Source organism: Pinus tabuliformis, chromosome 3_2, assembly GCF_031772625.1.
Source record: "Pinus tabuliformis cultivar Carrire ecotype Pingquan chromosome 3_2, CPIR1, whole genome shotgun sequence".
Classification (NCBI taxonomy): Eukaryota; Viridiplantae; Streptophyta; class Pinopsida; order Pinales; family Pinaceae; genus Pinus; species Pinus tabuliformis.
Window position 1 is genome coordinate 328,466,609 of NC_142302.1, and position 15,984 is coordinate 328,482,592.

Consider the following 15,984-nt stretch of genomic DNA (forward strand, 5'->3'; position numbering starts at 1 on the left):
CATCCATTTCACAAGTGATTGGTTTGTTTCTCAAAACTTCTTCATCAATTATTTGTAAATTCATTCACTTACTTCAATTTTTCCATGTCTACATTATTGATTTGTATTATCAATATGAGAAATTATTGAATAATTAACATTAAAAGTTTTTTATATTTATGGATATTTTTTAATTTTTTTCTACTTTATAGATTAAATGGAATCCCAAAGATTGGGATCTTGCCATAAACAATGATATCCATAAATACTATCTCTCATAAAAGTATTTTCATCTTAAACTTCAAAGAAGTATCATTTGAAATTCCTTCCAACTTATTAGAGGTTGGAAAAATGATTTGATTAGATTATTATATCTCCACAAAGATGAGACAAATGAATTTAAGAAAATGTCAAAATAATTTCAATAACACCAATTTTTTAACTATGATTATATGTCCATTTTCTTTCTGGAAATCCTCCTTTTCAACCTTTGAGCATATCATAAAATACTCCAATAACTAGGTATATAGGTTAAAATAAATTCAATATACCTGTTTATCTAAAATGAACTTCTAATATAATAAATGCAATGTTGCATAGAAATAGGGAATAAATACAATACTGAATATGGAAGAAATGTTGAGTGAAATAGGGAATAAATGTGATATTGTAGTTGAATAGAGAACACATACTCAATAGTGGTAGAGAATAACTTGATGATGGTTTCTAATATGTAAAAAAGGAATAAATGCATTGTTGAGTGAAATAGAGAATAAATGTGATATTGTAGTTTAGGAGAGGATACATACACAATAGTGGTAGGGAATAACTTGATGACGGTTTCTAATATGTAAAAATGGAAAACCATAGATGGTTTACTATTTTATTATGACTCTTTAGTCAATGTGAGAGTTGGAGGCAAGGTGTGTGAGTTTGATCTTACTACTATGTTGAGTAAATTTCTCTAGAATTATGTTATTACTAAAGACTCTTGTTAAAAGCACAAATACTCTATATTGTAATCTTCTATTTGCTAAATAATATATTGAATATCTGTTAAAGTATCCATATTTTTGTTAAAATAATTTCCCAGTAGAAAAACCATTAAGTGTTTTGGAATATCTAAAGTGTCTCTTTTTACAACACAATTTTAATGTGTTAAACCTTCCATTGATTTCTAATTATTGCTTACAATGATATCCATTTCTTCTTGGGCATTGTCTAACTATTATAAATTTTGGAGTTTCTTGTGTCAAATTATGATATTTTGTTGTTTAAAAAAGTTTATATATATATATATATGGATTTAGTGCTTTGAAAAAACATATAAATCACTAAGATTGTGGAGAGATCACAATTCAAACCTGTGATTCCAACCAATCCCAACCAAATTCTAAACCAATTAAACCTAAAATATTCAGAATAAATAATACAGAACATCACATATAATAGGTAGAATATGTTGAAAAAAAATTACGCGAAGAGGCAGAGGGGTGACTTTAGCGAAGCTGATTTCACACAGCTCAATTTCGTGGAGTTGCGGAGCTAGATTTCACGCAACTACACAGAAAATTAAAAACCCAGTATTTAGTGGAATAACACACAGTAAAACACAATAACTGTTGTTTTTCACACACCCACCAAAATTTGCTCCACCATTTCTCCTCTGAGACTCTCGCTCTCTTTCTCTCTTGCTTGCAAAATGACTTTTACATGCTTCTTTATCTCAACATACAATTTTTACATTCATGCATGACAAAGCAAATAATTAATACATTGTTGTTGTTGAGTGTGATCAGAATTGCGCAGGTGTTTGTGGAGTATGGGCAATAGTCGCGCAGTAAATGCTTGCCCATGTCTATTTACAAAAATATATTAAATGCCTTAAATTCTTTGTTGTGTTGAGGAATGGTTTGCGCGTTTCTTCTATTCTGGCTTCAGTCCTTCCATCTTCAAATGGAGACACAACTTGCAAAAATACTTCTGACAAGTATGGCTGCTATGAGGGTGTTTATTGTAGTGGTTGGGATTATTATTTCCAACACTCCCCTTAACCACAATTGCCACCATTAACAATTCCAAAACAATTTATGAGATAAACAAAACTTTCACCTGCCAATGGCTTTGTGAAGATATCAGTAAATTGTTCCTGTGACCTGTAGTGCTGCAACACAATTTCATCATTGTTAATCAACTCTCTAATAAAATGATATTTAACATCAATATGCTTGGTCCTCTTGTGAAAGATAGAATTCTTTGACAATGCAATTGCTGAGGTGTTGTCGCAAAAAATAGTTGTCGTTCCCTCTTGGTCATGAAAAAGATCCCTCAACATCCTTCTCATCCAAACTACCTGACACGCTATTGTTGTTGCTGCGACATATTCAGCTTCTACTCTTGACTGTGACCTTATTGGTTGCTTCTTGGAGGCCCATGAAATGGCTCCAAAGCCCAAATGAAAAACATATCCTGACGCGCTCTTTCTGTCATCAACACTTCCAGCCCAATCACTGTCAGTGTAACCAACCAGCCTGAAATCACTTGGTGCTATTTACAAAATGCCATAATGTTTTGTCCCATTGACATACCTTAAAATCCTTTTCGCTACTTGCCAATGTGTCTCCTTGGGTGTCTCCATAAACCTCGACACCAAACTTACTACATACATTATATCTAGCGCAGTGGTGGTCAAATACATGAAGCTGCCCATCATGCTTTTGAATAATGTTGGATTGACATTGTTGCTACAATATTCTTTGCTCAACTTTAACCCCATGATAGTTGGAGTTGATGCGGGCTTGCTGTTCTGCATTTTAAACCTCTCCAAAATGTCTGCCATATACTTCGCTTGAGAGATAAAAATGCCATTTTCTGTTTGCTTCACTTCTATGCCCAAAAATTCTCTTAACAACTCCAAGTCAGTCATTTCAAATTCTCTCTTCGTGACTTGTTTGAAATCAACAATGAGGAAATCATCACTGCCTGTAAAAATCAAATCATCTACATATAAGACAACAATGAGAATCTTACCTTCGCTTTCTTTGATGTAGAGAGTGGGTTCACGATCACATTTGTCGAAACCATTGTCCAACAAGTAGGCATCTATCCTGTTGTACCATGCACACGGTGCTTGCTTCAACCCATAAAGAGTTTTCCTCAACCGATACACTTTGTCTTCTTAGCCTTATACCTCATAACTAAGCGGTTACACAACATACACTTCCTCTTTCAGCACTCCATTCAAGAATGTTGATTTTATGTCCATTTGACACACTTTCCATTTATGATGCGCGACAATCGCCATAACTACGCGCAATCTCTCCATCACCACGACAGACGTGAATGTGTTTGCATAATCTCTTCCATGCTGCTACTTGTATCCTTTGACAACTAGCCTTGCTTTGTGCCTTTCCATCTTTCCCTTAATGTTACTTTTGGTTTTATAGACCCACTTCACTCCAATTGCATGTTTTCCTTTTAGAAGGTTCACTAACTCCCATGTGGCATTCCTTTCTATTGCTTCTATTTCTTCCTCCATTGCCACAATCCATTTTTCTTCTTTCACTGCATCCTCAAAATGGATTGGGTCATCTACATGACAAAACAAGGCAAATAAGGAATTCAGACCAGTGCTACTATCAACTTCATCTTGCTCATAAATTTCATCTAAATTTTTGAATTTTAGTCTTCTTGTGCTTGTTGAAGATGGCCTTGACATGTCACTTGGTATGGCGCTTTGCCATGTGCTTGGAGAAGCGCTTATTTGGCTGCGTGAAACTGTCCCATTATTTGTTGATGGTGTTGCTTGCTGCCTATTTTGTTGCACTTGAATAGGTGTAGAAAGAGTCGTTGTTGAAGAATTACTTGCTGCTGTTAATTCCTCTTTTTCCTCATGTGTTATACATGCTTTGACATTGATTGCCTTTTCTAAAATTCCATCCCATGCTTCCTCTTCTATAAATTGCACATCTCTGTTGATTATGACCTTCATGGTTAATGGATTGTAGAGTTTGTATGCCTTGGATTCATCACTATATCAAACAAATATACATTCCTCCCCTTTGCTGTCCAACTTATTCCTCAACTCATCCGGGACATGTGCATATGCCACACATCCAAAAACTCTCATGTGAGTGACACTATGCTTTCTTCCACTCCACACCTCTTCGCGAACTATGTTCTGGACGCTCTTGGTTGGACATTTGTTCAAGATATATACTGCACAAGCAACAACTTCAACCCAATAATCATTTGGCAAATGCTTTGCCTTCAACATACTCCTTGTCATTTCCATAATAATCCTATTCTTTATTTCCGCTACACCATTTTGCTGAGGTGTACACCTTGTTGTAAATTTCTTGTGAATTCCATGCTCCCTACAAAAACAAAGGAAATCATTTGAGATGTATTCTCCACCTCTGTCAGTCTTAAGGACTTTGATGTAGTGTCTGCTTTGCTTCTCAACAAGAGACTTGGATTGGTGAAAGAGCTCAAACACTTCACTTTTTTGTTTTAGGAGAAAGGCCCATGTCTTCCTTGTGTAGTTTTCTATGAAGGTCAATACATAGTGGCTGCCACCAATTGATGGTGTCTGCATTGGTCGACATAAATCTGAGTGGACAATCTCCAAAGGTGCCTTTGTTCTTACTGACTTTCCTGCTGGAAATGTTTGTCTATGTTGCTTTCCTAAGATACATCCTTCACATATGCAGTTCGATTTTTCTATGAGTGGAAAACCCTTCACCATGCCTTTCCTATGTAGCAAATTCAAACCTCCAAAGTTGAGTTGACCAAATCTCAAATGCCATAACCAGTTTTCATCTTTTACCTATGTTTGAAAGTTTACTTGTGTGACAACTGCCTCTTTTCTTCCATTCTCTTGCGAGTTCATTGAGAGTTTTTCTTGTGCACCTTCTTTCTGCAAATCTGATTTTAATTTTAGGGGAAACATTCTATTGTTTGTCATCTGAACCTTTGCAATCAATTGTCTGCTTGGAGGCCTATCCAAAATTATGCACACATCATTTTTGAAGAAGACATTGTAGTCCTTTTGCATGAGCTGTCCAATGCTTGAGGTTATGCTTCAAACTCGGGACAAAGTAAACATCTGAGACGTACTTCGTCTCTCCCTTTTTTGTTAGGATATTAACTCGAACCTTTTCCCATGATAGAGACTTTGGTATCAGTCCCTAATGTCACTTCAGATTTCATATTTTCATCTAGATTGGAAAACATTTCTATGTTTCCTAACATGTGGTTGTTACACCCTGAATCTATATACCATATATCACTTTGTTTTTCTTGTGCTATATTACAAGCTAAAAAGATGTCATCATGGTTCTGATTTTATTTTGTGAAATTTACACTTGGTTTGTTACTAATTTCATATTGCTTCTTTCTACATTCCTTTGCATAATGACCATACTTCTTACAGTAATGACATTGAACTTGAAATTATCATACCTCTAACCTTGTGCTTGATTTTGGCTTGGGCTTTGACTTGGATTTTGATTGCTGCCTCTTCCATTTGAGCTTGAAGGGCTGCTTCTTCCCTTTATGTGGGCTTCTTCCTCTTCCTCTAGCATATGATCTTCTTCTACCTCGACCTTGACCAAATGATACTTGTGTCTTGAAGGTATGCTCCAATGAGGAGCTTGTTTCTCTATTCAGCCTATGTTCATGAGAAATTAGTGATGCATTAAGCTCATCCAATGAGAACTGTGAAAGATCACTTGTCTCTTCTATGACCACAACAATGGAATCAAACCTTGCTGGCAAACTTCCCAAAAGTTTCTCAACTATTCTTCTTTCCTCAAGTGTCTCATCATGAGATCTGATTTGAGTAACCAACCCAGTTACATGTATAAAAAACGAGTCTACATTCTCATACTCTTTCATACAAAGTGTTTCAAAGTCTTTTCTCAACATTTGCAGCTTTGCTGTCTTGACTTTTGCCATGCCTTGGTAGGCTATCTAGAGGGTGTCTCATGCCTGCTTGTACTTTGTTGCTATTGCAACCCTTTGGAAAATACTTTAATGAACTGCTTGGAAAATATAAAACAGGGCTTTTGAATCCTTCTTACTATTGTCCCTTAAAAAATATATTTCTCGTTGAGATAAGACATTGTATACTGTTGCATCTGCTGGTTCTTGGAAACCATTCTCCACCAAATCTCAAATGTCTTGAAAAGAAAATAGGGCCTTCATTGTAGTAGCCAAATAATCATAATTTTTGCCATTAAACTGAGGTATTTGAGGATTAGTGAAGCTTGTGCTTGATGTTTCCATTTCTAAGAGTAAGAAAAAAAAAAATCTACCTACTCATAAATATGCTAAAAACAATCTTCCCTCAAATCAATTTTAACTACTAGTAAAAACACTTGTTTTTACACTAACAGAGTTTAACTTCCTCTGATACCATGTTGAAATTTTTTTTACGTGAAGAGGCAGAGGGATGACTTTCGCGAAGCTGATTTCGCGCAGCTCAATTTCGCGGTCGCAGAACTAGATTTCGCACAGCTACACAGAAACTTAAAAACTCAAAATAACACACAGTAAAACACAATAACTGTTGTTTTTAACGCGCCCAACAAAATTTGCTCCACCATTTTCTCCTCAAGAAACTCTCGCTCTCTTTGCCTTTTGTTTGCAAAATGACTTTTACATGCTTCTTTATCTCAACATACAATTTTTACATTAATGCATGACAAACCAAATAATTAATACATTGTTGTTGTTGAGTGTGATCAGAATCGCTTAGGTGTTTGTCGAGTATAGGCAATAGTCGCGCAATAAATGCTTGCCCATATCTATTTACCGAAATACATTAAATGCCTTAAATTCTTCGTTGTGTTGAGGAATACGTAGTGCCGTACTTCTGTTCTAGTTTCAGTCCTTCTATCTTCAAACAAACATGCAATCTGTAAAAATACTTTTGACAAATATCACGGCTATCACGGTGTTTGTTATGGTGATTGGAATTATTATTTCCAACTGAATAAGGCTTTATTAGGTCACCCATGAAAGATATTCTTATTACCGCAAACGAGTAGATCGACCCACAGGTCGGAGTCCGATGTTCTTCTAACCGCGAATGAGTAGATCAGCCCAACAGGTTGGAGGCCGTGCGTGGAACGTTACTCGAGATAAAAGGCTGTCATACTTACTAAATAATCCACGATGATGAGTTCGAGTTGGAAAGCAGCCAAACCGAAGCAATAAAATACAGTCACGGGTATAATTACATGCGTTGCATTTGCTAAAGACAAGATCGGTAGAATTAGTCAGGCCAGTGGCTTTATCATTACACACTGTGCACCCTCTCACCATTCGAGAAAAGGGGAGCGAAAAGAAATTTAGTAATTGATTATGGGGTGGCATATAATAATAACGAATTAAATCAACAACATACGAACTAAAGATTAATATGCAAGAAGCCATAGCAAACTGGATAATGAGACGAAAAAGCCTTCTTGTCGATTGTAATATCCAATTGGTGGTAGAAAAAGAAAATGAAGATGCCAATATGACATCCTATCATCTCACATAGTCATGGATTCACGATTAGAGTTCCTCCTCAAGTCCCTTGAACAAGCTCCTCTCATGTGACATGATCATGTTAACTGTCAAATATACGCATTAAACATTTTTTCTAAACGAAATAAGGAAAAAAAGAACATTGATTTTATAACCTTGTGGACATATCATTCATAACATTATCATCTTATTAATTCAAATATGTGCATTTGAACATCTTTCCCAAATGAACCAGTGGTAAATAGAAAATAAAAGAACATTGCTTTTATAATCATGTGGAGATATCATTGATAATGTTATGAAAACTCACTTTGAATTGTATTATCATGGATTAACATTGTAAACTTATTCTTATTAAAAAAAAATTGTTTTCTTTGTGAATGTGACACGTTTATACTGCTTTGATTGAAATTCTCTCTCCTCATCTTTCCTTATATGTGTATTATATTATGTATTATTTAAGTGATGATATCTTTTTTCTAATAGTTGTCTTGACCAAAATATGTTAATATTATCTAGAGAAAATATTAAAGATAATGATACATGTGTTCTTCACCTTTCACTATATCTCCCACGTCATAGAGATGATCTCCAATCTCATTTCTCCTTATCAGATTTCATTCTACTTCTTTGGCTTCATGCATCTCACAAGTAATTAGTTTGTTTCTCACACATCATCCACAAATTGTTTGTTGATTCATGCAATTCCCACATCTACATTGCAGATTTGTCTAATCTAATATGAGGAAACAATGAGTTTAGTATATTTATGGAGATCTTGGATTTCTTGTCCCTCTTTATAAATTGAAAGGAATCCTAAGGCCAAGGCTTTATGCCATCAACAATGATATCCATAAATTCTAACTCTCATAAAAATTTTTCCATCCAAATTTCATGGACATATCATTTGAAACACTTTACAACTTACTAGAGGTTGGAAAATTGATTTGATTAGATTCTATTTAGAGAAAGATAAAATAAATAAATTTAATAGAATACAAAAAATAATTTCACAACAATCATTTAACTATAGTTATATGTCCACCTCCTCAATTTCAAAACAATCTCCTTTTGAACCCTTTATAAAGTCCTTAAATAATTAGATGTATAGACTAAAACAAAGTCTCGATACCTTTGATCTAAAATAAACATAACTTTAACACTAGCTTGGGCATTAGTCGAATGTCGTTCCATAGCCTCCTCTTAGTTATTTATGCATAAACATGAAATTGATTAATTATTAAAAATAACCCTTAAGGGTGAAATATTTTTTATTCAAAGATCAGTGACTCATTTTACTCTTGAACAAATCATGCATCTAATAAAAAGATTTTAGAGAGTAGTTAATTATGGATGAGAAATATTCACTGTAGAATAACAATAGATTTATCCTTCAAACCATAGGTCTATACATGAATTTATTTGTTGTTAAATAGCTTTATAGTTTATTTACGGAGGAACTTAAGTTATTTTCCTTTAGATCTTTTAAGATAATAATAAGTCAATTTTTTAGTTAGGATGTAATGACTTTACGATAAGTGTGTCATACACATTACAGTGTTATGGTAAAGAAGATAATATATGAAACTTTGTAATGGAGTAGAGATAGAATTCAATGCTATAGTGGAAATGAGATTAAATATGATGGTGGTTTCTAATATGTAGAAATGAAAAAATGTAAATAGTTTATGGTTTCATTATACCTATTAATTTAATATTAAGGTTGGAGGAAGGGTGTGTGCATTTGATCTTACTATTATTTTACTGAAACCTTTCCATAATTGTGTTGGTGATGAACACTCTTGTTAAGAGCATGAAGACTCTGTATTGACATCTTTCATTTTTTGAATAATGCATTGATTGTGCTTTAGAATGCAGGGTTATTCTCCTCGAAGGGTTTTCCCCTTAAAATACTGTTGTGTATGGTTTATTTTTTTCTTTCTTACTATTGTTCTTCTTTTAGTTTTTGCACAAATTTCTCTCATAGGTCACTGTAAGAAGCATATTTTGCATACATAATTCCTTTCATCTATCCTCATTTATTATAATACCATTTCTCAATATTGGAAACTAATTCCTTATGGCTAAGTACCCTTCTACATAACTGATAAATTTTACAAAATGAGATCTAGTAAATCTTATGCTCAAATCTCCTTCTACAGAATTGATAAACTTGACAAAACGATGTAAGGTAAATCAAAAGAAATATATAAACTTGCCAAAATGGTGTAAGATAAATCAAAATAACATAAGAGTGACACAATTCTTTATATCTAATTTGACGATGGTTTTAGTGTTATACGCAATGAATGTTTCAATCTCTAATTATAGCTTTTCTTTTCTTCCGAGATAGGCTGAACCTAGCTCCAATGTTGGATGGAATAACTATCTTCCCAACTATAGGATGTTGTCATTGGGTTTGTGCAAAGTTTAATTAAGCCTAGATGCTGCATGGGACAAATGTTATCCTCCATGACTAGCTCATACCCTTCAATCTTCCCCATGATATTTGAACTTAAAACTTGCTAAGAAATCAACCCCACACAAACTAACTAGTGTACACATCATGTTTTGGATCTTTAATTATCACTTACATATAATGTCCATCTATTTCTTATTGTACGCATGGAAAATACTAATGTGACTTATTGTGAATGAGTATCATGAGCGACTATGTTTCCCATAGCTTGGAGACCACAAGTAGAGAATTACGTGAGATAAGCTTGAGGTTAGAAAGGAGCCAAGCTAAAGTAACAATATATATATATATATATATATATATATATATATATATATATATATATATATATATATATATATATATATATATATTGAAATAAAGTCCTGTATTAAGTAGAAATAATTATAGGTTATTTATCTCCTCGTGTGCCTTTGATTTGTCATTGGGTAAACCAGACTAAGAAAAATAGGAGTTTTTTTTTCCCAAAAAAGAAATGGATATGCTTATTAGTGATAGAGACTACCATGAAAATTACACAAAAGCTATCATCTTTCATAGGCCTAGACACACTAAGACAATAGACATGTCGAAAAACTCTAAACATTCAGGGAATTAGGAAGATGTGGAGACATTCACCTCAATAGGCACTAGGTCAACAACATTGTTAGGAGTAGTAGGTCTATTTCCACACATGATGACTATCTCGATCTTTGCTAGGTGCTTGTTCATATCTCTGAGTTGTAATTGGAGTTTATCCATCATAAAAAGATTTAACTTTTTGCATCATTTAATTCAAGAGATATTTTCCCAAGAATTTCTTTAGCTTCCAGTAGAGACCCATAGTATGCAAATATTGATTCTTACACCCCCTCATATGGCCTATGTTATGCACCTAGCCGATCACTATCACAACAACCTCGGAAATAGAATTAAAATCACGATCGATGATGACCTCCTCCTTCGCTTCCATTAGTTCTTATGGAATCTCAAGTGGGACTTTCATATGAAAGAGTTGAACTGAGGACTAGGCTCGAGCTCTTGCCCGAAGAACCTTGTCCACCTCTGCCATGTTGATGCCTGGCTTGTTGACGAGTCATGGTTACTAACTTTTCATGAGAAATTGAGACGAGCAATGACGTAGACCATGGACAAGAGAAGGAGCACAAATTAGATGAAACAAAATACCTCCACAAACTAAAGGAAACTAGAGCTCGACACTATTTCAAGTTGCTTAGGCTTGCAACATATGTTGTGATCTCCTCTAACTCTAGTCTCCAAATAGTAGGAAGAAACATTGATAACCAAAATTTGTATATATGTTGGGTGGCAAGATTTAGAGAAGGGGGTCTTGGTCCAACACCAAAAAAACCCCTTAGCAAAGCATAACATAACCAGGAGACCCACCCACAATTAGAGAGGCAAGTTTCAAAACTTGTTGCGGAGAAATGCAAGGAATGTGAGTGATCAAACATGAGTGGATAATAACTAGCTATACCAATCTGAATTGCAATGAACACCATCATGGGCTAGAGTCAATGTACTTTGCGAAGCTTCCCATATCCAAATGCTAATTCACCATATCCAGTGTCATTTGTGGGAGGGGATAGGCCATGTTTACTTCTCGATAACATCTTAGCAAGCACTACACTAAGCTCATTCCATGTTGCAACCATAATGGAGGGTGGTAGGCACATCTCCCTCAAGTAAGCTTTGAGGTGACAATAACTATCCCCCTCTCTGTGTTTATCTCTCCCTATCACCCCATCAAGGTTGAAGTAATAAAATACAATTAAGGATACATTTTTTTTCTTTCCAACTAAGCTAAGGGTGGGCTAAGGCCAATCCTACTCTTAGATGGAAAAACAATGTTTCTACTTGTGAGATACTCTAAATGTACCATAAAACAATTTTTATTACAAAAATAACTCTTACGATTGAACTCTCCCCATAAAATTTGAACTAATAACTTCATATAAATTAAACCCCACACAAACTCGATAATGTAGAGATATGTGCGTTGCACCTCATGGATAGTAAAGTGTAGAGATATACGCGTTGCCTTACCTTTGAAAAAGATCAAAATGGGGAGAATTGGCCACTTTGTTCAGGCGATTCCTATTTGTTACCTTATAGGAATTTTAATGTGGCCTGACATGGGCCGCATTAAGGTGATACAACACGCCGCTAAGTGATTTTTCTCTCTCATCACTTAGCGACGTGTTGTATCGCCTTAATGCGTCCCCATGTCAGGCCGCATTAAAATTCCTGTAAGAAATAGGAATTTCCCTTTGTTCATCGTTGCACAGAGAACACGCACCTTTCGTTTTCAAACGGAGGAAAGGCAAATTTCATATCTATTGTAGCTGAAGGCTGTCAAATCAGGGGACGCCTTTATCGTTTTTCAATTAGAACTCACCAACAGGAGTCCGAAACGTGTCGATCATCGGCACCAAGGACAAGATGTGTCGTCTTTTTATTTTTATGGATTTTTGTGGCGAGAAAGTCGGTTTGGGTCACAGAAGTGGGATCACGGCCATTGCCACAGAGACTCCGGATCAATATCTCTCGCCCAATTCAGTGCGATAGCTTTTGCGCATCGCATTCATTCCAAGAGTTATGTTCCAACCCGCGCATGCTGCTTCGGTTCATTCGCCTGCACCCATCCACATACCGTTTCTTTTTGGTCTTTCAACTCCTTAAGGCCTTATAAATTCTCGCGATCTCTCATGCTGGGAATCCGCGCCCTGGAAGCTAGTCTAAACTAGAGGATGGATTTTTGTTTGTCCCTCCTGCAACATTTTCTTGAATAGCGGCAGGAAGCCATTCATGAGATCTTGATTATTCTTCAAAACCTAGTAAACGCTGAAGCTAGTATAAACTAGTGGAGGGAAGCTCAGTTATTCTGTTCATAGAGCAAATTTAAGTTGAACGCCTGCCCATACTCAGATTTTGGGATTTTGCTGAAAATGGGGCGAGGTAAAATATAAACCAAGAAGATCGAGAATAGCGTGCGCAGGCAGGTGACCTTCTGCAAGCGCCGAGGCGGTCTGATGAAGAAAGCCTACGGGCTTTCAGTGCTGTGCGATGCAGAGGTGGCGCTCATCGTTTTTTCTGGCCGAGGAAAGCTCTACGAACTTGAAACCAGCCACAGCAACAGGAACAGGTATGCCTGACCATATTTAACTTCTACTACACATCAATGCCGGTGGTTTTAATCTACATTATCGATCATGAATGTTTGCTTTTGCTTCTTCTAATGTTCTAGGCGGGCTACATTTAATTTAGAGGGTTCATTCTGGAATCTGACTAGCCATCAGTTACTATTCTGTGATAATGGAAAGGGTACAAGTTTGGTTGTGTTTCAATTTTGAAATTCTTTTTCCATTATTCAACCTCAAAATAAAACCATGCATTACACCCTCCAAACGTTTTAGTTTGCTTGAGATATAGTGTGGGAGAACCCAAAGGATCTTTATCACCAGTTACCTTGTAATTCATAAAATGTGCACTTGGAGGTCCTCCAAAAGTTCAGGGTTTAATGGGACAAATCCTTTGGTTTCTTGTCTGAGCTTATTCTCGGGAAATATTTTATTATGGAGCGGCGTTTAACTTTGATCTGGTCAAAACTTTCTCTATGAAACTTCTATATTTATATTTTATAGGTTTAAAATTTATTAATTTTTTTATTTTTATTTTTATTTTTTTATATGATATATTTATATTTTTTTTCATTATTTCATGTATTTATTCAAACAAGAACATTTTTGTTTTAATATAAATAAAATGCTTATATTATTTAGAAAAAAATATTGGTTATATATATATATATATTTCTAGAATATATCTTCTATATTAATGATTTCTAATTCTTTTGCTTCTCATAAAATATCGTTATATGTATTTTTCTTTATAAATCTTACACATAATTAGTACGTTTATCTAAACATCTTTTTCAAATATTACATTCATTAATTATATTAACATTTTCCACATATGCATTGATGAATTAATAAATATTGAAAATTATTATATTTATGAATATCTTGATTTATTAATAAAAACCCAAGAATCAAGTTGGTTTCCTAAAAAAAATTTTGATCCTAAATTTCAAAAAAGCATCATTTGAAATTCTTTTCATAGGTGTAGTTTTCATCCAATATCTCAAGAAAGCATCATTTGAAATTCTTTCATCCTAGATTTAGCAACTTTCTATAATTGAAATAAGTGTCATATAAAGGGTGATTCAGTGACTTTCTATTATTGCAATAAGTGTGTCATATTTCTTACTCTGTTATAATAAAGCAAAATGCAGTATTGTAATGTAATAAAGAATTAATACAATGTAGAATAAATATATTGCTCAAATAAATTAGAGAATAATTATAACGCTGTATGGGAGCAGAGAATATATGCACAATAGTAACAGAGACTAATTTGATGGTAATTTTTAGTATTTAAAATGGAAAACCATAAATGTTTTATTATTAATATTTTATTCTTACTGTGTTTTAGTTGACTGGATTTTTTACCATGTTTTCTTCCCCTAACCCTAGTGAGATTTGATCAAGAATCGCTTTATTAACAAGGCTCATCCTCAACTAATTATACTAACCAGATTTAACCGCTCAATCTTACTATTATACTACTTAAATTTGAAATATTATATTACTTAAACTTTTCCAAAATTATACTGCGGCTAAACTCTACGGTTGAAAACACTTCTATAGCGAGCCCAACCTCCCATTCATCTCTGATTATCGTTTACAATGATATCCATTTCTTAATCTACCCATGGAATATGTTTTGGGCGAATGAGCAGATCGGCCACAGGTTGGAGGCCGTGCGTCCAGCGTTGCTCGAGATAAAAGGCTGTCACACTTATAATAAATTGGCGATGGTAAGCTCAAGGTCGGAAAGCAGCCATGGCGAAGCAATAAAATAAAGTCACTGGTATAAATATATGCGTTCCCTTTCCTAAGACAAGATCGGGAGGAGGCCAGTGGGTTTATCATTACACACTGTACTCTCCCTCCATTTGAGAAAGGGAGGGAAAATAAATTTTAGTTTCGGTTCTAGTTGGACAGTGGTCAAATCGAGGAACTCCTTTATTGTTTTTAAATTGTATCTCAACAATGGGAGCCCAAAACGTGTCGATCATCGGCACCAAGGAGCAGATGGGGTGTGTTTTTTAAACGGAGTGTGTGGGGCAGAAAATTCGGTCTCGGCCATAGAAGTTGGATCACGGCTGTGGCCACGGATACACCCGTATCAATCTCTCTCGGCCAATTCAGTGGCAGACCGGCTGTCGATGAGCATCCCTTCCAAGACTTGTGTTCCAACCCGCATATGCCTTTTTTCCTTTTTTAGGGTTTTTTACCCTTCTTCACCTTAATACTCCTCCTGTGCTTATAGACACTTTTATTCTCGCGATTCCCCATACACGCTGGAAGTTAGTTTAGATGATTAAGCTTTTTAAACTATTAATAAACTAATATTATTTATTTAATTATATATATAACTAGGTGAATTTTTAATAAAATTGACCCCAAAAAAAATAAAAAATATCTATAAAAAAATAATCCATTTGAAATTTTCCATAGAAACCACTAATAAAAAAATTAATTATTCTGCAAACCTAAACCCTGAAGCCAGTATAAACTAGTGGAAGAAAGCTCAGCTATTCTATTCATGTAACAAATTTAGATTCAACGCCAGCATTTAGTCCACTTTTATTTATAATGGATGTTTGCTGCTGCTTCGTCTTCTAATGTTCTGCACGGGCAGCATTGAATTTATAGGATTCATTTATGGAATAAGATTAGCAACCAGATCCCAGTCAGCCTGTTGCAAGTGAAAGAGTGCAAGTTTGATTGTGTGCCAATTTTGAAATTCCTTTTCCATTATTCAACCTGCTAATAAAACCAGCCGTGACAAACTCCAGATATTTTAGTATACTTCGAAATGTAATGTTTGTGCAATTAAATTCATGGGAAAGCATATGTGTGGAG

The 15,984-nt window shown here is 34.8% G+C and overlaps 1 protein-coding gene across 8 annotated transcripts in view; it reads left to right on the forward strand.

Annotated features, from left to right (window-relative positions):
* The window catches only part of LOC149180839 (agamous-like MADS-box protein AGL11), a 278,094-nt gene that overhangs the window by 100,397 nt on the left and 161,713 nt on the right, over window positions 1-15,984 (forward strand). The window contains exon 1 of one of the 8 annotated variants that reach the window (XM_089416324.1): window positions 12,501-13,139. The exons of 6 other annotated variants lie outside the window; for them this stretch is intronic. In XM_089416324.1, coding sequence (XP_089272450.1) covers window positions 13,027-13,139 — 113 coding nt within the window. In that variant the 5' untranslated portion in view covers window positions 12,501-13,026. Of the gene's footprint in view, window positions 1-12,500; window positions 13,140-15,984 lie in introns of those variants that run through there. One more of the 8 variants, XM_089416325.1, reaches the window with a different exon arrangement.